This window comes from Prionailurus viverrinus, chromosome C1 (assembly GCF_022837055.1).
Source record: "Prionailurus viverrinus isolate Anna chromosome C1, UM_Priviv_1.0, whole genome shotgun sequence".
In the NCBI taxonomy this organism is placed as follows: domain Eukaryota; kingdom Metazoa; phylum Chordata; class Mammalia; order Carnivora; family Felidae; genus Prionailurus; species Prionailurus viverrinus.
The window spans coordinates 168,699,158-168,724,331 of NC_062568.1; the positions used below are offsets into that span (position 1 = coordinate 168,699,158).

At 45.4% G+C, this 25,174-nt stretch overlaps 1 protein-coding gene and 1 pseudogene across 1 annotated transcript in view; both read left to right on the top strand.

Moving 5' to 3' along the window:
- Positions 1-326: 326 nt before the first annotated feature.
- LOC125174321 (uncharacterized) lies at positions 327-496 on the top strand (annotated as a pseudogene).
- Positions 497-4,120: 3,624 nt separating this feature from the next.
- PLPP3 (phospholipid phosphatase 3) overlaps positions 4,121-25,174 on the top strand; it is an 88,076-nt gene continuing 67,022 nt past the window's right edge. The window contains exon 1 of the mRNA XM_047870786.1: positions 4,121-4,795. Coding sequence (XP_047726742.1) covers positions 4,657-4,795 — 139 coding nt within the window. The 5' untranslated portion in view covers positions 4,121-4,656. The remainder of the gene's footprint in view (positions 4,796-25,174) is intronic.

Sequence of the window (25,174 nt, forward strand, 5' to 3'; positions counted from 1 at the left end):
ATGAGCTAATGTTAGAATCATTTCCATTTTACCTCCGGGGAAAACCAGTTCTAGCCAGTTAAATGGGCTTGCCTCAGTTTTCTCATCTATAAAATGGGCTGATGAAAGCAACCCCACCTACTTCAGTGACTTGTAAGGATAAAATGAGGTAATAGATGTGAAAGTGCATTTACAGTGCGAGTACTCTCACTTGTACAAGATTGTTAGTTTAAGCGAATGGCTTTTCTTGAGTTTCACAAACAATCCTGAAGAAAACAACATGTAACTAAATAGGCTTTTAAAAATAAGCATGTTTGATTTACTTCAGAAATCTCAGGAAATTGTGCATCACTTCTCGGCCTTTGAGCTAAGATCAAGTGTAGTATCTGTTCTTATCAGGTTAATATCTGATATGTCCTTTATCTGAAGACAATCTAGTAAATGGATTTTTGGAGCTTGCTCAGTCTACTCCACATGGACCTGGGAATGCAGTACCTCTAGGAACTGCGCACCCCCTCAGGGCGGGGAGGAGGAGAAATCTCAGGAGATCGCACATTTAGAAAAAAAAGACAGGAATAAAGAAGCCTAAGGTATCATTGCATTTAGGGAAGGATAAATTCAAACTAAATGGTATATATTCAGAGTTAATAGTTGATAAACACTTTTTGAATATGTGTGTTTAAATTAGGTGTATTGTAGAAATAAAGTGTTCGCTTAAAATACTAACATTCAACTAAACATTTATCAACATTTATCAAAATGTGTTCTTTCATTTTTAATGTTTTAGTCCTCAAAACCAGAAAAAAATTGAAATTAAATTGAAATTGAAATTAAAAGTTGAGAAAACTGAGATTCAGAGAAGTTGCTCAGTTTGCCTCAGGTCAAACAGCAGATCCAAGATGTTCAGACCTCAAATCCCCTGTTCCTTCCTGCCTTTTCTTTTTAAGTTTATTTCCTTATTTTGAGAAGCAGAGAGAGAGAAAATAGGGGAGGGGCAGAGAGAGAGAAGAGTGAGAATCCCAAGCAGGCTCCTCTGTCAGCACAGAGCCCATGTGGGGCTTGATCCCACATACCAGGGAGGTCATGACCTGAGTCCAAAGTCAAGAGTTGGCCCTTTAACTGCCTGAGTCACCTAGGTACCTCCTTCCTGCCTTTTCCTAGGCCCATTACTGTGGCGGCCTCTACTCACTCCTGTAGCAACACTCATGATTCCAAATCCAGCACTTACAAAAAAGCAATCTAGCAATTTTTGTCTAGTATAATCCAGAGGTGGAATGTACCAGTTTTAAAGAAACTGGATAAATGGGGTACTTCATAACCAAAACTTATCTGTCTCCTTAAGTGAATTTCAATGGCTTGCTTTGACCTTTGGACGACACACTCTCATGTAAAGGCACTCAGTTACCTTTCCTCTAAATATTTCCAGAACCAGTTCGTGCCTTTTCAAAAAACAAAACAAAACAAAACAAAAAAAAAAGATTAATTATTAAATGTTAGGGGTTAAAGAGAAAGAGAAATAAAATAATGAGGTAACAGGAGATCTTAGAAATGAAAGCCATTTAAATCTCTTGGGAGGTATCAGTTATTTAAGAATATGATGTGCTGTGGTTGTCACACATAATAAGTTAATCTTAAAAAAGGCATTTATCCCTGCTGATGCTATAGTTCTTATACAGACTAGTTTAGTGAACTGGATGCCATTTTCAGGAGTGAGTTTTGGTAAGCTATGTTTACCAGGAATTTTAATGACTTAATTACTTTGAAATGACACCATTCTAAACTATGAAGTCTGTTCCACTGCATTTAACTTGCTAGTTAGATTGCTCAATTTTGGAGTTTAAAGCAAAGATGCCTTCACGTTCACGTATCTGGTTAGGTGGTTTGATTTCCTATTATGTAAAGAATGATATTGACACTGTACTTGTGATTTGTTCACGTCAATTTTAATGAGTATCTCTGCCATTCTGTTCCCTGGAAGAGTAATTCAAATACAGTACTTGTTTGCATACAACTACAGGCTTCAATCAGCGCTGTGATCTTTTTGTTATGAACAAAAGATAACCTGCAGAGCCCTGTGAATGGAAATATAAAACTTACTTCAACATCCATTCATTTTCCCTCTTATCTGCTCTTGGAACAACAGATTTTTTTGCCTTCTTAGCAAGCAGCTGAATTCAACCTGGAGAACTTGAATGTTAGGTTCTTAGTATTCAGTCTAGTGCCAGCTAAAGTTAACAATCTCACCCAATTACTTTAGGAACCGACAAGATTGAAGAGTTGTAATACCATTTAGCTACAGTAAAAGGCTGGCTTTTACAATGTTTATTCTTAAATATGTTTATTCTTAATACAAGTCATTTCGCAGATAAGGAAAAGCATACAGGAAATGGAAAAGGAGGTAACTCTAAAATTCTAATGATAGAACAGAGTAGAATACAAGGAGCCATCTGAGTGGCACAGGTGCCCAAGGAGGGGGGAAGATAGGAGGGGTCTGAGGTTTCAACAAGACTTGGACTTACTCGCAGATCAAAATTCCAAAGACAGGGGTTGGTGACTTAGAACTTCAAGGGTGATTATCATTACAAAGAGGGTTGAGTGGGCAAGGGAAAGACTCCAGAATCCCCATCCCCAAATTCCTTTCAGAATGTCAATAATCACATTGTATTGTTTCTGCCATTTTAACATTTCAAGAGGTGGGTCTCACTGAAAAGCTACGGAAGGAATCTGTTCTCTTAGCTATCCTGGCTTTTACTTGTTGCTATTTGAATTGAGAGTGCTGTGTGTGTGACACATCTGGATGCCCCAGCTCCAAAGCTGTCTTGGAGATTCCAGAAGACAGAGATTTTACCTTTCTTTGCCAGCCCGACTTGTCGTCCAGGGTGGACGTCACCTTAATTCAGCAGATACCAAACCCTGTGCTGGGGACGGTACAGATGCTGTGCAACTGATTTTTCCTAACTATAACGCCAAACCAGACGGTGATAAGTGCCACGACAGTGTTCTAAACAAAGGTTGAAAGTGAAGTTAATTCTGCCCAAGGGTCAAGAAAGGGCTCAGAGAGGTGACATTTCAGAGGACTCTAGAGCAACAGAAGCCTTTTGCTAGCTAGAGAAAGGATAGATGTGCGTCATAAGCAGAGGGAGTAGGAGGGCAAGAGAATGGTGTCAAAGGACTGTTCTGGAAAGGACAAGTGGTTGACGATGGCTGGATACAGGTGTCACTGAACCCCACAACAAGTCAGTGTAAATGTATCAGCAAGCTACAACTCTTTGTTGATACACAAAAAAGACAGCTGGAAAACGTGTCCATTTGTCGTCCACTGTGTGCCCAGCTCTCTGCCAAGCGCTATAGAAGATATAGGGGAAGACTCTTGACCCGTAAATGTTGATAGAGTATTCTACCTGGAAGAAAGATGAACTCATATAAAATAATGTAAAATAATATTACAGATATTGCAGAGTGGCTTGATGGCTTGGGACGCCTTCATCCCCAGAAACTGGAATAAAGGTCATGGCTAACTCTTACGTAGCATTTCTTTGTACCGGGCACCGTTCTAGATGCTTACGTGGATTAACTAATTCGATCTTTACAGTTACTGTATTTGGGAGAAACAGTTAACATATGCATTTACATATGGGGAAACTGAGGCACAGAGCCACAGTCGCGATTCAAATCTACAGGCTCTGGCTCCAAAGTCTCAAGTTCCTATCTTCAGAATCTAGCTCAGAATCCAGTGTCGGGCGTTTTTCCCTGAGCATTTTCACGATTAATACGACTCAAACCGAAATAAATCCTTGAAAGCCCTGAATCTGTAAGGGAGGAGAAACGAATGCATACAGCCTCAACTTTTGGCCGACCCAAGGGCCAGCAAGACAATGTTTTTTTATTTATATCGTTTTCCTTTTGTGACAACTTGGTGTTTCTGAACGCTAGGGGCTCCCGGATTCTCTGGTTTGAGAGTTAACTTTTCCTTTTAGGATTTTTTTTTTTTTTTTTTGAAGGGGGTGGGGGAAAATGTGGCCTTAATTATCCTACGTCTTAGGCAGTTTAAGGAAGGGGCTGTGCTTTCGGGATCTCTTCGGAGCCAAGTAAGGACCCCCCCCCCCGCCCCCGCCTTCTCTTTTTAAAAGGACCTCGTGCAATAAAGTGCAGAAACAAACACAGGCGACCACAACAGCAGCCGCTACGGCAGCAGGAGGAGGCGGAGGAAGAGGAGGGAGGAGAAGTTGGGAGTCGGGGCAGGCGCTCCGGCCGGGCTCGGAGCAGCTCCCATTCATTAAGGAAGCAGCAGCCGAGGAAGGTGGCCGAGCGCCCGCGCTGCCCACTCGCCCGCTCGCGCAGCCGGACACGCGCCAGCCCCGCGCGCCCCGGGCAGCACAGCTCTCTGCAGAAGTTTCTGCTCGGCATCTGGCTCTCGTCCCCCCGGACTCTCGCACGGCTGGGGGCTGAGAGAGGAGCGCGGAGGAGCAGCGGCGAGCCGAACACAGCCCGGGCTGCAGCGGGAAGCGCGCGGCGGGCTGCACCGTCGCCGCCGCGCCGCCAGCGGGGGCCGACCCTCCGCGTCCCCGAGCAGCCGCGGCCGGGAGGCGGGCCGGGCGCGCGGGTGTGTGGCCGCCGCCGCCGCCGCCGCCGCCGGGCGTCTTCGCGGGGCCGGAGGCTCGCGCCGCAGCCAGCGCCATGCAAAACTACAAGTACGACAAGGCGATCGCCCCGGAGAGCAAGAACGGCGGCAGCCCGGCGCTCAACAACAACCCGAGGAAGGGCGGCAGCAAGCGGGCGCTGCTCATCTGCCTCGACCTCTTCTGCCTCTTCATGGGTGAGCTCGGCCCCGCGCCGTCAGCCCCGGCCCCCCACCCCCACCCCACCCCAGCCTTGTCCCGGAGCCCTCGCGCCGCCCGAGCCCCGGCGCCCGCCCTTCCCCGGGCCGCCGGCTTCCCGGCCTGGAAGCGGGCGTGGGGGCGCGCTCAGGCTCCCCGGGCCACCGGAGCCCGCGGCCCCTTACAAGCCGTCTCCGGCTGGGGGCGCAGGCAGGGTCCCGCGGAAGGTGCGGGGTCGGCCTCCTGACGCAGAGCCGTGGGCGGAACCGTGACCCGGAGCCCGCGCCGAGCCTGTGGCCCCGCGTCCGAGTAAAATGGATCTCCGGGGGCGCCGGGCCCCTGCCTGCAGCCGCGCTGCCTCCTCGCTGAATGTGTGTAAACACCCAACCCTTCCGCTCGCGCCGCCGCGGCCCGGCGGCTCTCGGGCTGGCCTTTCCCCGCGCGCCCCCCGGGGGGGGCAGGAAGGTGCGCCCCGGGGCCTTGATGCGGGCGCCCGTTCCGCTGCAACTTGTTGGGCGCCTACTGTGTGCCAGGGGTGGGCGGTGTCGCGGTCCTGGCTTCAACCAGCCCTCGCCCTGACTCGGTGCGGGATGGGTGAGGAACCCCGTTTCACCGATTAGGAAGACCGAGGCACGGGGCAGGCAAGCCAGGATCGAGTTCGTGTTGTGGCACCACGGTTAACGGCAGTCCCAGAAAGTTGAGGCGATGGTCCTTTGCTGTTTTCCCCACTAGTTGGATGCCCCCGCCGGAAGAGCGGTGGGCGTTAAAGAATGGAGCGGGGAGCGAGGAGGATTTATGAACATGGTAGGAGGCAGGAGAAAGCTATTGACATGAATCTACAGGAGTTCCAAGGTTGAAGTCAGAGTAGAATTTTTTTTTTTTTTAAAGCGCTTCATGGCGTAATGGAAAGCGCGCAGGACTTGTCATCAGAACACTGCCACTTGCTGGGTGTGCCACCCCACTGCCTCATTGGCCTCAGTTTCCTCGTCAGTGGAGTGAGTGGGTTGAATTAGATGCTCTCCTAAGGCCCCTTCCTGCATTAAGAACTCGGATTTGGTCCAGGAGCTGTTCTGCCAACTCTGCTAACTGAAGAAACATCTGTGTTCCCAGTTCAGTTCCCTTAAAATAGAACTCCTGCACGGAGACTTAAGTCCCCTTTGAAATGGATTTGTCCGTGCACATTGTGCAAACCAGAGACTTAGTGGGCTGGAGGTACACTTCTCTTTGTGTTTGCTGACTCTTTCTGCAGCGAGGTCCTTACTGACGTCCGTCTGTCCTTGGCTTGACTGTCCGTAGTAAGTTTGGGAGTCAAAGAAAGATGGGACCCTTAGGGTTATGAAAACATAAGAATGGTCCCCTTTGGGCCCAGAGAGACAGCTGTCCATAAAACTGTGCTCTGTGGAAGGGAAGAGAGGCACAAATCCCCTTGGCACCTCTTGCTAGAAATTGAACGTTAAGATGCTATGTAAAGGAATTGTCACTGGGGGGCCTACCTTCCTGAGGGCCGCGGGCTTATTATCCTGCACAGTGGGAAGATTAGTATTTCAAGTCTGCTGCCAAGCTATTGAATTTTTAAAAGGCCCTCCCTGGTCCTGGGGGAGTACAAGGAAAACACTAAACACATTGAAGCTGTTTGCTGTAAACTTGTCTGGGGCTTCCCAGTGTTTACTGGTGCGTGTTGTTGGCGGTAAGGTAAACTCTTCCCAGACGGTCTGTGCCTCGTACCCTCCTGCCTCCCACTTTGTGATTAGGAAAACAAAGGTAGAACATGCCTGACAGCCTTTGAACAGTTTCATTGTTCTCCTCCCCCCTTCCACTCTGCTGATTTCAGAAGGCCGTCCCCAAGAGACGATGCATTCTCAGTAAAGGGAAAAGAAGTGTGAAGGAATTTGCAAGAAGACCCAACTATCGGCTATGGTTTAGCCAGGGACACTCTTGTGCGTGGAAGGTGCGAGTGATGTGTATGATTGTGCATTTTAGGTCATCTGCCCCAAATCTCCCTGTGTCCCCCCCCCCCCCCCCCCCCCGGAAGCTAATATTCTCTACTTTGCTATTATGTTGACTCACTGCAGGTCTGGTTGAATAAATGATTTTGTTTACCTCGAAAAGGTGATAGCCGGACCCTGCATTTTATTATGAGGCATGTAGCTATCTATTTTAAGGGTATATGCCGTGCCATTAAAACTATGTCAACAAAGTCCTTTTCAAAGTGACTTATTATCAGCGTCTCCCCTATGCATAGACCAAAATACATCATCACCAACTTAATGCCTAACACCTTTAATTAATGGGAAAAGCCATAAGGTAAGCACTTGAGAAACCCATGCAGGAGAACTCTTTGACTTCCAAAAGAAAGTTAATAACAAGCATGTGATTTTTAATATCCCCTACACAACGGTCCTAAAACATTGTTTCTACTTGGTTCACTTTTTGCCTCAGACTGTCAGTATGATTTAATTTTTATATAGTTTATTGATCATATGGTCTGGATTACAGGGCACTAATATATTAAAAAGAGAAGCATAGTTTTCTGTTTATTCTCTCACAGGAATACATAGCAAGCTTCATCTCCTTGTATCTGGAAAAAATAAAAGCTGATGTGCTACATAAGTGTTATGTGAGTGGAAATATGCTAGTGGTTGAACTCGTTTCTCATACCTTCTTGGAACGCTAAATTCTTAGTGAAAAAAACAAAACAAAACAAAAGTCCACTCTTGGCTTGAAGGCCAGAAGAATCTGGTGTCTGAGGACACCAAAGGGAGTTTACCTCCCATTGAACAGCTGTCTTTGCCAACTAATTGCTTTTGTAAACACAGTTAAGAATCTTTGTGTGGTAGTCTTTCCGAAATTGGTTTTGTTTTCCTTCCAATTATGTAACATGTACCGCCTCCTGTGTTTTGTGCCCGGGTTCTGGTGTAGCAGGGGACATGAGAGTGGCAGAGGACCTTCCCAGGCAAGAAGGGAGGAGCATCCACTGTCCTTCTAAGCCCTGTTCACCTCTTCTTAATATAAATGTATCTCCTCTTTGCTGTAACCTTTGTGGGGAATTCACCTCCATTTCCTAGGTGAGAAGACCAGCGTGTCAGAGAAGGGAAGGACTGAGGTTCACACTGAAGTCAATATGGGTTGAGGACTAATTCTCAGTGAGCAGGACTGGAGTCAGTCTCCTTTTCAAGCTCAGGTTTTTATTTTTTTAATTTTTTTTTTTAACGTTTATTTTTATTTTTGAGACAGAGAGAGACAGAGCATGCACGGGGGAGGGTCAGAGAGAGAGGGAGACACAGAATCTGAAGCAGGCTCCAGGTTCTGAGCTGTCAGCACAGAGCCCGACGCGGGGCTCGAACCCACGGACCGCGAGATCATGACCTGAGCCGAAGCTGGACGCTTCACCGACTGAGCCACCCAGGCGCCCCTCAAGCTCAGGTTTTTTAAAAAATGTTTATTTATTTACTTTGAGAGAGAGTATGTGTGAGCGAGGGAGAGACCGCGAGGAAGAGAGAGAGAGAGAGAGAGAGAGAGAGAGGGAGAATCCCAAGGAGACTCCACACTTAGTGCAGAGCCCTGCGTGGGGCTCGATCTCAGTGGACTTTGAGATCCATCATGACCTGAGCTGAAATGAAGAGTCAGATGCTTAACTGACTGAGCCATCCAGGCGCCCCTCAAACTCAGATTCTTAGCAGAAAATTCCGAAACCGTTCGCACAAAGTCCTCCCTCTCTACATTTCCCAGTTACCCATTTGCACCAAAGCAAATGGATAAACGTGATTGAACTCTTCTAATTAGTGATACGGTTTTGTGGCCCCATGGCATTGTTTTGATTTGGGGCTGGTTGTGAGTCTAAGTAGTTCACAGATTTTTGAGGGCACCTTTTTACTCTGTGCAACTGCAGTTCCAAAGAAGGAACACCAGCAGTCCGTGGCTGTAGCAAAAGGCAGAGATTTGGTAAATCCATGCGGAGCTTCTATGCCCCTGCTTTCCCTCTTTCCTGTCCGTCAACGCAGGTATTTACTGAGTGCCTCCTTCCAACACATGCACTTTGAGGTCTAGGCAGTTTGAGACAGGTCCCGCTTTTTATGCGTGGGCTTTGTTCCAGGCCCTTCATCCTTCGAGCGCAGTTAGCTAATCTGCAAAACAGTGGTCAGCCTGGCCACTTCGTTATGTTGCTGCAAGGATCAGAAGAAATACTGGATGTGAAAGTTTTTTGTCCTCTCTTAAGACTTGGGCAAATGCAAGGGATTTATACCTGAGCCCTGGATGAAGGTTTTGTGGTTGTCTTCATACATTGTATCTCAGAATAATAAGTAGATGAGACCGTGAAATACTCAGTAAGAATAGTATGGTGAAGACCAGAAAGCTTCATTTCAAATAGGAGAATGTCACGTTTGCCCAGTAAGTTGAAGACAGATGATTCCCATTCATCGGGACGCTAAACTGTAGCTGAGAAAGTGGACCCTAAAACTGAGCAGAATTCTTGAGCCAACTGCTCAACAACAGCGTACCTGAGCTCTCTTTAGAGAAAGTTGTTTGTTCAAAAAACAAACAAACAAACAAACAAACAAACAAAAAACCCAACTGTCCTCATTTGGCTTTTGATACCCGAAGGTAGGTAAGTTGAACTTAAGGTAGGGGGTGGGAGGTGTTTGAAGAAGCAGGTGCTTGGTCAGATTTAGCCTGGAAGGCTGGATTCCTGTGCCCTTCCCCGCCAGGAAATGCAGTCGATGGGTGTAGTATCACGAAGCAAAGAGAAAAGAAGCTCAAACGGGTAAAAATCTAGAATCTGGACACTCAGCAACTATGCTGGGTAATTTAGTGATTCCAGAATGTTCTTGGATGTTTCTTGATTTTCACTTAAACAGTGGAGGTAAAATCCTAGAACTGGTTCCATATATGGGCTACAGAACACTATCTTGTGTTATTTTTTTTTTTAATTTTTTTTTTCAACGTTTTTTATTTATTTTGGGACAGAGAGAGAGACAGAGCATGAACGGGCGAGGGGCAGAGAGAGAGGGAGGCACAGAATCGGAAACAGGTTCCAGGCTCTGAGCCATCAGCCCAGAGCCTGACGCGGGGCTCGAACTCACGGACCGCGAGATCGTGACCTGGCTGAAGTCGGACGCTTAACCGACTGCGCCACCCAGGCGCCCCTCTTGTGTTATTATTAAACTACCCACTTTTAACTGTGGAAGAGAGGCTGTGTGGTGTAGTGAAGAGAGCAGGAGACTTGGAGCCAGAAAGCTTCCAGTTCCAGGGTGGCCAAAGCTACCATCCAGTTGTGTGGTTGTGGACAAGTTGGTTTTCTGTGGATCTCGGGGTTTTTTGTTTTTTTTTTTTTTTTTTTTTCCCAGTAGTAAAATGACTTGTTGGGCGGGATTATCTCTAATGTGTAAAGCTGCCTTGCAACATTCTGTGACGGATTTCTAGTAGAGAGGAGTGACACATTTGTGGAATATCTACCCTCATGGGTGCACTCTGCTTAACTCTTCATTGTCCATTATCTCAGTGAGTCACAACAGTGATGAGCCTAGAAATAGGGGTTCTGGCCTCAGACTGCCACTAGGTCACTATGTAACTGTGGAGAAAGTCACTTGACTTCCCTGGGCCTGGGTTTCGTCATTATCACAACAAAAGGAAGGGACTAGATCATCTTCTCAGATCTCTTGCAGCACTAACAGTTTTATGATTCTGTGCTGGTAGATACTGCGATGTAGAAACCCAGTTGTTCCTTCTGTTGGACCATTTACCATCAACTGAAGTGTCATCTTTTTTAGCAAAGAATGAATGCTGACCATAAGGTAATATTGGTATTCTTTCTGGAAGGAAAAGTAAGCACCATTACTAAAGTTAACCCAATATGCTGAGAAACTAGCTAGATTTTTCCTTGGCCAGATGTGTCCCTTAACCTGCCTCCTGAAATGTATAGTACAGCTGACCCTTGAGCAATGCGTATGACTTTTGACTTCCCCAAAACTTTAAGGGCCTTCTGTTGACCGGAAGCCTTACTGGTAAACATGAACATCAATTACCACGTATTTTGTACGTTATAGGTATTATGTACTGGGTTCTTACGATGAAGTGAGCTAGAGAAAAGGAAATGTTATTAGGAAAATCTTAAGAAAGAAAAGATACATTTGTAGTACTGTACTGTATTAAAAAAAATCTCTGGGGGCGCCTGGGTGGCTCAGTCGGTTGAGCGTCCGACTTCAGCCAGGTCACGATCTCGCGGTCCGTGAGTTCGAGCCCCGCGTCGGGCTCTGTGCTGACTGCTCAGAGCCTGGAGCCTGTTTCGGATTCTGTGTCTTCCTCTCTCTTTGACCCTCCCCCGTTCATGCTCTGTCTTTCTCTGTCTCAAAAATAAAATAAAACATTAAAAAAATTAAAAAAAAAAAAATCTCTGTAAGTAGACCCATGCAGTTCAAATCTGTGTTGTTCAAGAGTCGGCTGTAGTCACAAGCATACCATCACAACAGGTGACTTTTCCCTTTTTTTATTGCTCTTTTATTATAGTCACTATGTGTTTTTAATAACTCAATATGTTTTGATAGCTTAATCTACCATGTGAACCACAGAATGTAGAAACAGGTTTTCATTAATCCACTGGTGAGCTGTCGAGCCAGGCATCCTGCGTGGGTTGAAATAAAGAAGGGAACCTCCAGGGGCGCCTGGGTGGCTCAGTCGGTGAAGCGGCCGGCTTCGGCTCAGGTCATGATCTCGCGGTCTGTGAGTTCGAGCCCCGCATCGGGGCTCTGGGCTGATGGCTCAGAGCCTGGAGCCTGCTTCAGATTCTCTGTCTCCCCCTCTCTCTGCCCCTCCCCCATTCATGCTCCGTCTCTCTCTGTCTCAAAAATAAATAAACGTGAAAAGAAAAAAAAAAAGAAGGGAACCTCCATTTCATAGGTAAGCCATGATGACTTTTCCAGAATGGTTGAAAACCTCAGTTTCCCTAATTGCCCGAACGGCCAGGGTCTTTCTGTGCTGTTTTTGTTTTCCCTTAGCTCTTTCTTCCCAAGACACCAGGGGGGTTTAGCTGTCTTTGTGGGAGGCTGTTAAAGCCAGAGTTGGTGGCCTTTTCCACTTTTAGCCCCTTTGATTTCCTGTCAGTTTTGGATTTTTTCTTTCCCCTTCCTGTGCAGTTGTTTGGGCTGGCAAACCCAGTTGGTCACAGCATGATGCTAATGAGATTGTAGTCGAGGACCTCTTCCCTGTGTGGGCAGTTATATTTATGGAGACACCCTACCCAGTGTGTCAATTCAACCAGCGCACATTATATGAGGGGTAATGACTTATTTGGGGGATGCCTACTATATCAGTATGTCACAAACTCACCTAGTAAGGAAACCCATCTGATGTGAAATGGAGATTCTCAGGCTCCTTCTCAGGAGATTCAGATTCGGCAGGCTTTGGGCCAGGACCTGGGGTCCTGTTTTTTATAAAAGCTTCTGTTGATTCTCATCAAGCCAGTCGGATATTAACTATGTTGTTCAACAGCTGTGTCTTAAGGGCAATTGGTCATGTGCTGGGCCTGTTGTCCCTGAACCGATTGTTCTGCCAGTTTTCACGTTGTTAGGTCGTCTGTAGTTTTTTCGTTGGTGGCCAGCACACCTGTCTTTCAGCAAAGATCATGAAGCTTGTTAGAATTCTTTCGAAAGGAGGGGCGCCTGGGTGGCTTGGTCGGTTGAGTGTCGGATTTCGGCTCAGGTCATGATCTCACAGTCCGTGAGTTCAAGCCCCACGTCAGGCTCTGTGCTGACAGCTCAGAGCCTGGAGCCTGTTTCAGATTCTGTGTCTCCCTCTCTCTGTGACCCTCCCCCATTCATGCTCTGTCTCTCTCTGTCTCAAAAATAAATAAAAATGTTTAAAAAAAAATTAAAAAAAAATAAAATAAAAAAAAGAATTCTTTCAAAAGGAAAAACTACCTCTGCGTGCGGGCCTGAAGGTCTGTGATTTTTAGTGCAGGGACTAGGCGTGATGTCTTCTGATTGCCGAGAGGCCGGGATTTTTTATTTATTTTCCAGGTTCTAAACTGAGTTCTGCTCGGTGAAAGTTGCCAGCCCAGTGACCACTTTGGAAACATGAGGTGTTAACTTTGTAAATATTTTCTTTTGAGATCTTGAAGTTTGTGTATGAGTGACAAGCGAAATGAATAAATGAGGTTCTTGAACAGAGCCTTCAATGGATCAAAGTTAGCCTGGCAAAGTATTGTAGAAACAATACCAGCTTTGGATTCACTCAGATCTGCGTGTAACTTGGGCAAAAATTGTTTAACCTTTCCAGGCTTCACTTTCCTCGTCTGGAAAATAAGCAAGAAACCTAGTGACCCCCTTGTCCGGTGAAACTCGGATGAGGTCATGAATCTGAAAGCACTTTGGGAAGTTAAAAAGCACTCTATCACTACTAGGTATTGTGTTGCTATTATTACTCCTGGTAATAGTAGTATTTCCCTTTCTTTCCTAGTGTTCTTACTCCCCAGTGGTGCTATGAAATCCTTGCATTTTTTGGCAGCAGAATTGCCTGAAAAATATGCTAGGGGGAAAAAGTGGGAAGAGAATCCTAAGAAAAAGCCAGGCAGAGGGAACACAAATGTTTTCCATTAGCGGAAGAAAAGCAGGGGCAGGTTTTCTGATCCCCTGTGGGAAAGTCACAATACAGGAACCTCAGTAATGTCTGATGGCTGCTTTCTTCCCCTTTGCAAGGGACACGGCTGCATCATCTGGAGAGAAAGACAAACACACCTTAGGAAAGGTGGGAGGGAGTTTGGACAAATGGTATGTCTCAGGGTCACCTCTTATCCGTGTCTTCTGCCATGCCAGCCCAGGGAAAAATCTGACTCAAAAGAACAGCCATGATTGACAGTTTTCAAAATGCCTGTCGTCCAGGGCACTCTGTATTTCTTGAGGAAGTGGGGGACCAGCCGTGCTAATTATCAGATTGATTATGCAGGCCGACCGTGTGGGGTCGGTACCAGATTCCTTTCCTAGATGAGGAAACTGCAGCTCAGATGAGGAAACACGGGCGCCTAGCGGTCATTAGTCATGCAGTTTTCCAGAGCTCTTGTCCTCTTCCATCTGTCTCGCTGCCCACTTTTCAATGCAATTAATGCAGCGAAGACTTGCTTTTTTCTAGTTCATTCTATTTCATTCATTTCAGTTTTATTGAGTCCGGATATGTACTGTATGTTCTACGGGACCCAATATAGGACATACGTAGGAGTCTTTTTTTTTTTTTTAATTTTTATGTTTGTTTATTTTAGAGAGAGAGAGAGAGAGAGAGAGAGAGAGAGAGAAAGTGGGGGAGGAACAGAGAGAGAGAGGGAGACATACAATGCAAAGCAGGCTCCAGGCTCTGAGCTGTCAGCAGAGCCCGACGTGGGGCTCGAACTCACGAACTGCGAGATCATGACCTGAGCGGAAGTTGGACGTTTAACCGACTGAGCCACCCAGGTGCCTCCGACATAAATAGAAACCTGAAGGATCACGTTGGGCAGTGAAGAGCTAGCTGTATATAATTAATGGCAAAACAGCTCAGAGTGTGTTGAATGAGCCTTTCTGTAGGAACAGTTCTCCACTGCCTTAGATTCATGGAATCGTTAGAATTTGGAAGGGGCTTGGAGGCATGATGATCAACAATATCAAGGTCTTTTTTTTTTTTTTTTTTTTTTTTTAATTTCAGCCAGAAACACAGGGCTCTTGGTCGGGAGGTCGGAGAGGGAGGCACAGACTTTAGAGTCAGACAGATGAGAGCTTGCCTGCTAGTACTGGCTTTGTACTCTCAGGAAAGTCACTGAGGGGCACCTGGGTGGCTCAGTCGGTTGAGTGTCGGACTTTGGCTCAGGTCACGATCTCACAGTCTGTGAGTTTGAGCCCCGCGTCAGGCTCTGTGCTGACAGCTCAGAGCCTGGAGCCTGTTTCAGATTCTGCCTCTCCCTCTCTCTGCCCCTTGCCGGCTCATGCTCTGTCTCTCTCTGTCTCTCAAAAATGAATAAACGTTAAAAAAAAAATTATAAAAAAAAAGGAAAGTCACTGCATGTGTGCGAGGCCTCCGTTTTCTCCTTTGTCGGTGGGATGGTACGTGTGTTGTAGGGTTGTGAGACTCTGCCAGGCATAGTGCCTGGTGCGGGACGCTCAGCAGGTGGTGGCGGCTGCTGTCATCCTTGTCACTGTGTCCTCATCTGGGCCCTTGATCTGATAAGAGGAGCCTGAGGCCTGAACTGGGTGGTGATCGCCTGGCCATCATGGAGGAGCAGGGCCTCCAACCAGTGTCTTGCCTTTCATGCCATTTTTCCTGTGTTGTGTGGCTGTGAGTTTGAAATCAGCATCGTTCGTGAGGTCCAGTTCTCCAGAACTTCTCTTTTTTCCCTTGCTGGTGTCAAAGGAAGAACAAGGCAAATGGGTTAACTTGTAATCTAAATCGGCAGGTAGTAGTTGAGTGAGGCCAGAGACACAGGCAAATTTGAAGGACAAGGCAGCTTTTCGATACCATTTTTCTTCAAACCAGCACTTGTTCTGGAAAGTGCTCATTACCAAAGATCGCTGCTGACTGATTGGAGTTTGAACAGGCGCCCACTTTTTCAAACGCTGTATCAGGAAGGAAGAAAAAGAAAACCAAGTTTGCGAAGTTTTTGCTTTTTAAAAGCTTCTTGAGGGGCGCCTGGGTGGCGCAGTCGGTTGAGCATCCGACTTCAGCCAGGTCACGATCTCGCGGTCCATGAGTTCGAGCCCCGCGTCAGGCTCTGGGCTGATGGCTCGGAGCCTGGAGCCTGTTTCCGATTCTGTGTCTCCCTCTCTCTCTGCCCCTCCCCCGTTCATGCTCTGTCTCTCTCTGTCCCAAAAATAAAAAAAAAATTAAAAAAAAAAAAAGCTTCTTGAGGTAGAAAATATTCTCATGTGACTGAGGAGGAAACAGAGGCTCTCAGATTAAATAATTTCCTCAGGGTCATGCACTAATTACTGGTGCCAACATTCAAAAGAAAGCTGGGTCAGGTTCTCCAACATCCTTGTGGAACTCTCCTTCCTTTAGATCCAGATTTATAAATTAGAATGTGCATTAAAGTCCCCCCAATTTAAAAGCAAACCAAACAACACACATGAGATCCAGTTGGAAACTTTTGAAAGGAACTTGTTGATTTCTGTGTTCCTTGAAAGTATATGTTGCAATCAGAATATTGGTGGTAAGTGTGTTTTTGAGGTTTGTCACAAATTAACAAAATTATATGCCTCGAGAGTTTTGCAGAGAAATGCAAATCAGTATAAGCGCCTTGTCATAATAAGCAGTATGCTTTGGTTCCTGTTTATGTACCCCCAAAGCACATAATGCACATAATTATATTGACACGAAGGAAGCCGTTCTCATTGATGGTTTCTTTATATCTGGCCCCCAAATTAGTTTGTGGTATCAGTCAGTATAATTTCTAGAGAGCCTGTTTAATTAAGTCTAGGTTGGTACCTGTCTTTCGAGTAGGGGTCTTGTCTTCCACGGATGTTCCTTGAACACCTACTATATGCTGGGTCCCTCGGGGTGTCTTGACCTTTAAGAATTCCTCAGGCTGGGGAGTGAGAAACAGACTTGCATACTTGTGCACACTAAGTGTCGCTGATGTGGAGTGATAGAGGAGGGGCTCTAGCAGAGAAGTGAAGAGTGGGGAAGTTTGCCTGAGCGACTGGAGCTGGGTCATGCAAGAGAAATCCTGGCTTACGTGCCCGGAAAGAGGAGACGGCGATCCAGCAAAGGGACCAGCAGGTGCTGAGCCGTGGAAACAGGAACATACATCCGGGAAGGGTGCGTATGCGAGGCTGGGGTGTAAGCACAGCACTGTGTGTTTGTATTGTGTGTGGGAGGGAGAATGTTGTGGATGAGGCTAGAAGAGAAGCTTGGAGCCATATTATAAAGGGGGGGCTGTGAAAGGCAGGCAGCCGAGGTACTTGAACTTTATTTTGGAGGACCAGCCGAGCAAATGAAATTTTATTTTTGTTTTCGTTTTCCTTTTTATTATGGAAAATGTCATATAGAAACCAAACACCATATATACCTAGGCGTGGAATTGCTGGGTCATATGGTAACTCCATGTTTAACTTTTTGGGGAACTGCCAAATTGTTTTTCCATGGCGGCTGCAGCATGTTTTAGAAATAGCATAACATTAGTTGAAATATGTCAGGAAAAAAATTAAAGGTTTTATAGACAACGTTTCGAATTAACATATTCATGAACCATTTTTTTTAAATTTTTTTCAACGTTTTTTATTTATTTTTGGGACAGAGAGAGACAGAGCATGAACGGGGGAGGGGCAGAGAGAGAGGGAGACACAGAATCGGAAACAGGCTCCAGGCTCTGAGCCATCAGCCCAGAGCCTGATGCGGGGCTCGAACTCACGGACCGCGAGATCGTGACCTGGCTGAAGTCGGTCGCTTAACCGACTGCGCCACCCAGGCGCCCCTCATGAACCATTTTTAAGAGAGGATTCATCTACTCTGATTTGTGTTGGAGATCACTGGGTCTGAGAAGAGGGAAATTGGAGAGTGAGGACCAGTTATTAGGGAGGCAGAGAAGGTAAGAAAGATGACAGAGGGGCGCCTGGGTGGCTCAGTTGGTTAAGCATCTGACTTTTCATCTCGGCTCAGGTCACGCTCTCACAGTTTGTGAGATCGAGCCCGCTGATGGGCTGTGTGCTCTGGGCTCTGTGCGGATAGCACAGAGCTTGCTTGGGATTCTCTCTCTCTGCCCTTCCCCCAGTGGCACACACTCTCAAAATAAATAAATAGAAAGAAAGGGAGGGAGGGAGAAAAATTAGATAGATAGATAGATAGACAGATAGGTAGGTAGATAGAAAGAAAGAAAGGAAGAAAGCTAGATAGACAGCTAGTTCCTGATCTCCTTGGTGGGAACCTCTGAACAGTGGTGCTATTATTACCTCCCTCCACACTTTCAAGGCAGTGCTTATATAAGACTCAATGAAACCCATCTTGTAGGACTACTAAAACGCTTCATGTTCATAACCTTACTAGACAAGTGAACTTGTGAGTTATCTCTGCACCCCTGCCTCCCGGAACTTTTAGTTTCTCAAATGCCCCTGAAAATAAACGGGCCATTGGATATCCTCCTGGTTTAGAGAAACAATTTTTCTTGGATTGTAATGCTGTCTTTAAAACGGCGTTGTTGAGGTGTAATTCAGGTACTGTATAATTCACCCATTTAAAATGTACAGTTCACTGGCTTTCTGTATATCCTATGGACTTGGGCAACTGTCACCACATTCAATTTTTAGAACATTTTCATCCTGTAAAAAGAAACCCGTACCTGTCAGCGGTCACTCTCCATTTACCCTCCTGGTCCCGCCATCCCACGGCAAGCACTTATCAACTCTTTGTGTCTATATGCATTCACCTCTTCTGGACGTTTCATGTAAGTGGAATCGTCAATGTGGTCTTTGTGAATGGCCTCTTTCACTCAAGATAATATTTTTAGGGTTCATCCATATTGTATCACGTATGAACAGCGTGTTTGTTCAGCATGTATCAATACTTCATTTACTTTTATTGCCAAATAATATTCCATTGTATGGCCATACCACATTTATCAGTCAGTAAGACCTCTGGGTTACTTGCACTTCCTGGCTACTACGAATAATGCTGCTCTGAACATTCGTTGTACAGACTTTGTGTGTGGCTATGTTTTCAATTCTCTTGGGCATGTATACTTAGGAGTGGAATTGCTGGACCCCATGGTGACTCCGTGTTTAACTTCTTGAGGAAACCGCCAAACTCTTTTCCACAGCGGCTGTACCATTTTAGAAATATCTTTAAGATCGGGGCCGCCTGGGTGGCTCAGTGGGTTAAGCATCCGACTTCAGCTCAGGTCGTGATCTCACACTTTACGCGTTCGAGTCCCGCGTCGGGCTCTGTGCTGACAGCTCGGAGTCTGGAGCCTGCTTTGGATTCTGTGTCTCCGTCTCTCTCTGCCCCTACCCCTCTCGCATTCTGTTTCTCTCTCTCTCTCTCTCTCCCTCAAAAATAAACAAATAAATAAAAACATTAAAAAAATTAAGGAAAATGTCTTCAGATTAATTAAAATATGTAAGGAGAAAACACAAAAGTTTTACCAAAGACCTTTGGAATTAACATATTCATGAAACCACTATAGTGTCCCTTTGTTCTCAGGGCCATTTTCCACAAAGAAGCAAAGTTTCTAATCAGTTTACTACTGTCCCTGGGTTTAAGATGAGTGGGCAGAGAACAATAAAGCGGACCGAGGAAAAAGATGCCGGGTGGTCAGCTAGACCGCTCACCCGCTGAGTAACCTATTTCCACAAACCGGGATGTTACAGGCAGATTCCTGCCTCGGCAACATGAAAACAAGACTTGGATCTTCAGAGCCTCTTGAAAACAGTTAAAAGTGCAAATGTTTATATTAAGACCTGAGTATTCCTGAGATCTGTCTTACAGTATTTTTAAGGCTATGGAATAGAGCTGTCGTGTCTGCTAAGATTGTTCCTTCACTCTCCCCCCTGCCCCCAGTTGTGTGGCTGTGTACATAATGATCATGTCAGAAATGAGAATTACCACCTGTCTTTTGGACTTGGGCTGGGTGCCAGAGATGGTAAAGAGCGTAAGACCCGAGCACAAATCTTTAGGAATTAGTTTAAGTATCATGCTGTAAGTTGTTCTACAAATGAAACGGTAAGGGCGTGAAAAGCCACAGATATTACAAAAGGGTGAGGAAGAGACTCACCTTTGTTTATTTTTTAAAGTTTATTTACCTTTGAGAGAGAGAGAGAGAGAGAGAGACAGAGCAAGGGGGGAGGGGCAGAGAGAGAGAGAGAGAGAGGGAGAGAGAATCCCAAGCAGGTTCCACGCTGTCAGTATGGAACCTGATGTGGGGCTCCAACTCCCAAACCATGAGATCATGATCTGAGCCGAAACCAAAAGTCGCATACTTAAGACTGAGCCACCCAGGCGCCCCAACACTCACCTTTATTAATAGGAACATTAGTTGCTGTCTCGCTTGATCTCTACAATAACAGAATAAGGTAGATGTCAATGACTTGGTTTTACAACGCGGAGAGGGGAAATGATTCGGCCAAGTTCACACAGCTCATGTGTGTTGGGGCTGGTCTGGGACTTAGGCCTGCCAAAATAATGTTAATTGCTGACATTTATCAAGTACTAGCTCTGTCCCTCTCACTGGGTTAAGCAGTGTGCCCTCATTCTCTTATTTAATCCTCCCAATGAGCTTGTGGAGTCCTTATTACCGATATCTCCATTTTATAGGACCGAGGTTCAGAGAGGTTAAAAAATAACTTCTTAAAGATTATGGGGCAAGTGAGTGTCAGTGTTGGGGTCAGAGCTAAGCAGTCTGTCCCATAAGACCAGGCTTTACTGCTTTTGTTCTCCAGGTGCTTCTGAAGCCCCCTTTGTCCATACTAGTCCGTGCTGGCTTTCACATTGGTGACACATGATGAATTGTCCAACATGAGTTATATTTGTGATTCTCACCCTGGGTTCTCTGGGCCTGTAAAGCTCCACTGGGGCAATTATGGGGCATCTTATGCTATTTTCTGTACTTCAAAAATAGCTAACATGTACTGCACATTCATTTACCCACAGTCAATTAGACTGGACTAACTCAGACCATCAGCCTCTGCCTAGACGAGTCAAAGCATTGGTGTTCTGTGCTGTGACTTGAATGTGTAAGGACACTTGTCCACTCACTCTGGTCCTGCTGGTTATCTCTGCTCATTCGGAGATGGGATTGGCACTGTCTATGCTTTGTTTTACAAAAGCGGAGAAATGATGTAAAATACAGTTTACTTGGTAAATAAGGACATCTTCCAGAGGTCACAGAGGGTCAAGAAGGAAGTGGCAGGTATCTTTGGTGGTGAAAAGGTTGAGCATTCCTGGATGGAGAAGCCGCTCTGTGAATCTAGAGCAGAGGAAACCACCAGGTCATGGGAAGGTGGCCCAAATGGAAGAGGGGCTGGAACCAAGCCTTTGTCACCGGCATCAGGCAGCAGTAATGGGTTGTTGTGTTAGTGACCTTTTCGTTCCATGGGCTTGATGTGCTGTGCTTGTGGTGTGATGTAACCTTTGGGTCCCATGGAGAAATTGGCGCTTTTCTGGTTAGTGGCTGTGGGTGCAGTACCTTCATTAGATGCGGTGAATAGAACTTCTCCCAATAGCCTCTTCCCCACAGATGACCCACATTTTTGTGGAGTTGGTGACCACCAACAGGAAGTTGCAGACATGCTTGTCAGCCGCACGGTGGATTTCATTAGACACTTGCCCACAGTAGCTGATTTGGTCAATTTGGCCTCCATTGGTTTCTAGGGAAGAATGACCTGATGTATTAGTTCTCATCATTGCATTGGTCTTGGCTGTCATCTTGGCCTTGATGGACATTTTGATGAAATATATAGTGTTGTCTTTTGAACAGCTGTACCTACTTTCAGCAGGCTAGGATTTTTAAAATATTGCCAAGGGTGTTACCAACTTAGCCGAGTCTTTTGTTTGATGGGCTTCTCACTTAAATCTCTTTGGAGAGAGTGACTCCAATAAGTAGGCAGGAGGGATGGTCTCCACTCATTACCTGGTAAACGATTGCTTTGGAAGATCTGTATCATAGGCATTGGGTGAATGCATGATTTCCAGGGGCTGGCTGGAAAATTAAAATATGCTTCTTGGGTCAAAACATTCAAACTACTGGCCTTTCAATCCCATGGGAAAATAAGCCATCTTGATTTTTTTTTTTCCCTTTGGTTCAATTTCCCTAGGGCCACTGATGATTGGAAAAACCTTTCATCAACATTTTGCCTTAAATTTGGTGTCTGCAGTCCCGCTTGTCTGGGTGGTGAAATCCAGTTATTATTAATTAATAATCTCTTTCACTGAACAGTTCCATCAAATGCATCTGAGAATTTGAACGTAAATATTTTGTTTTGCCCCAATTGATTTCTCTCATTCTAGATAGATCTCTGGCTACCTAAACCCTGAAAGCTAACAAAACAAAACACAAATACCCCCACATTCAGACTATTTTTCTCCAAATGTCAATTGGAAAAAGACTAGGAAACGAACATTTTTTGAGCCCTTCTGGTATAGTCACGCATGATGTGTATCTCATCAAATTGTGTAATGCCGAAGGGGGAGATACTGCCATAACTGATTTTTAAAGACGAAGCAGTTGCCCTTTGGAGAGGTTGAGTGGCTTGCTGGGGATCCTGTGATAGGAAAATGGTTGAGTGCCTGGGGATAAGAAGCAATCAACACCTTAGCTCTTCCCTCCCACAGTGAAGACTAGCATTGGAAATTGCACTGGCTTCTATTTTCAATAATAAGCTTATGAAGAAAGCAAGCAAGCCAGAAAGTTTTAGAATGAAATGATCAGGCCTTCTAAAGTGTTCAAGTGTGATTTGGGATTTAGAGCCTTTTAGTTTTTTGCCTGTTGCTTTGCAGATTCCTGGAGGGTCGAGATTAGACTCAAAACCTTCAGGCTGGAAGGGGGAAGGGCGTGCATTTTGCTGGAGACTTATCTGGCAGGCTGTAATGCAAGGGGCTTTACAGGCATTATTAACTGACTTGAATTTCACAATAACTCTGTGAAGGAGCAGGTTGGAGTTCATTTTAGTTTTCTCTGAACTTAGTTAGCAATGCCTGTCTCAACTCTTTCTGGTGAGTAGTGACACAACGTATTAATAATTCAACTAGTTAATCACTAGCAAAGATCGTTTACTAAGATTCCAGGGGAAGTGCTTTTCTGGGATCTGTTTTGAGCTGGTCACTCATGCCACGCATCCGTTTTTATTGAAAATACGCAGGAGATTCTTAGCTCCAGCTCCGTAGAGCATTAAAGAAGGGCAGGGGCCTGGCAGGAGAATAGTTTGCCAATTTCATACAGAAATGGATGGACTTTTCTGTGTAGAGATTGGGGACTTCAGATTCTGTCGTTGCTGCTTATCAGTCTTGCCCAAAAGAGTTAAAAAGACCCCGGGGAAATGCAACATTTTGAGGGAAGTAGCCTACACTTTGGTTACAGGCTCTGTGTATTTCCCAGGCTATTGTAGGTTTCCTATTCATCTGGTTTTGAATGGTGGTATGATTAGCATGAGAGCAAGTGTATAAAGTAGGTCTTTTTCTCCTTTTCCTAAAAGAAGTTTTGTGGCGTTTCTTTTTCTGACAGAGTTGGCATGAAGCTTTGACAAACACAGACCCATGGAAAAGTTAAATAGGACTTAGAGCAGACCCATTTTGTACAGATCCTTCACACTTAGCATGCAGAGCAGCAAAGCAGCTGGCAAGAGGCACTTGGGATCATAGGAGTCATAGCAAGGGCTGTTCCTCCCCTGTGGACCAGTGATGAATGGGAAATACCCACACAAAAAAAAAAAAAAAAAAAAAAAACCAGTGAGAAAGTGCATTCTTGGCTATTGACCATTCTCTGTTGTCGGAAAACTACAGATGAGAACATTCCTGGGACTCCCGGTCTATCTTATCTATCCTTCAGTGTTTATTGAGATACATACAAAGGCTGAGAGAGACACAAAGAATCTGGAGAGATGGATCCTGCCCTTAAGGGGCAGGTGAGAAGATGAGAAGATAGGTACACAGTCAGTTGACCTAGAAAACACAGCCAGGTGTCTTGGGTGGATAATTAAATGAAAAACTTAAAATGTGGAGTCTAGGAAGCAGCTCCTTGCTGATCCTGGGCTGTCTTCCCTGCTTTGCTGTATTGGTTGGGGGTCCCCTGGCAAATCAGTACTACTTTATAAATGATACGGTGGGGGTGACAATTTATTTTCTGCTGACCTGTTAGAGCTATTGAGACCACAGGGTATGGTGTCACGAATATACAGGAAATGCCTTAGGCTGTAAAATCATGTATGTATTATGCAATGGATATATATGTGTGTGTGTATTCATATATATATGTATATGTATATACATGTATATGTATATATATGTATATGTATATATTTGTGTATGTATATATACATATATATGTATGTATATATTATCTTCTGAGTTTGCTCTCTTCTCCATTCTCCCTGTTTCTATCTCATTTTAGATGCATGCTATCACATACTTGTGGCTGAAAACATTTCTTCAGAGGTTTTATTTCTAAGGTGATAGTGTCTCCCCTCCATATGCATTAAGAATAAAGGAGTAGGGGCGCCTGGGTGGCGCAGTCGGTTGAGCGTCCGACTTCAGCCAGGTCACGATCTCGCGGTCCGTGAGTTCGAGCCCCGCGTCGGGCTCTGGGCTGATGGCTCGGAGCCTGGAGCCTGTTTCCGATTCTGTGTCTCCCTCTCTCTCTGCCCCTCCCCCGTTCATGCTCTGTCTCTCTCTGTCCCAAAAATAAATAAACGTTGAAAAAAAAATTAAAAAAAAAAAGAATAAAGGAGTATTTCTTGGGGGCGCCTGGGTGGCTCAGTCGGTTGAGCTTCCGACTTTGGCTCAGGTCATGATGTCACAGTTCGTGAGTTTGAACCTCATGTTGGGCTCTGTGCAGACAGCTCAGAGCCTGGAGCCTGCTTCAGATTCTGTGTCTCCCTCTCTCTGCCCCTCCCCTGCTCGTGCTCTGTCTCTCTCTGTCTCAAAAATAAATAAAAAAAAAAAATTACAAAAGAAAAAAAGAATAAAGGAGTGTGTCCTAAAACAGCAATTCAGATTGCATAGGCCTTTCTCTTCAGACCGGGACTTTTATGACCTCTTATTGACAGCAAAGTAACCTTTTATTTTATTTTTTTTAGGTTTTTAAAACTTGTTTTGAGAGAGAGACAGTATGAGTAGGGGAGGGGCAGAGAGAGGGAGAGAGTGAGAATCCCAACTCTCCCAACACCAGCGCGGAGCCTGATGCAGGGCCCAAACCCATGAAGCCGTGAGATTGTGATCTGAGCCAAAATTAAGAGTTGGACGCTTAACCGACTGAGCCACCCAGGTGCCCCTACAAAATAAACTTTTAAACGTATTTGAGACCCTTCGGAGTGAGGCCCCAGCCAACTGTTTGTGTTCCTCATTCCCTTGCTTCCCATTCCCCCTCTCCTCCCCTTCTCCATGCCCTTGGCCCCGGGCATCTCCCTTCTATGACTGCTCACTGGCTTCCCCACTGTCATGCTTTCTCTTTGTTCACTGTATGCTACGTACCTCCCCATATTCAGTCCAAGTGCAATATCTGTGAAGCCTTACTCTATTTCCTCTGGGCAGAATTAGACCTTCTTCGGGCCCTCATAGCACTTTGTGTTGATCTTTCTCAGGTAGAGCGTTTGGTTTATTTTCACTTTTGTATAGTTCCATCTTAATAGATTATGACTTCCTGGCATATAATAGGTGCTCAAGAAATTGTATTAAAGAAAATGTCAGCAAAAAGTTATGTTAGAAAGTAGAGACAAGAAGCA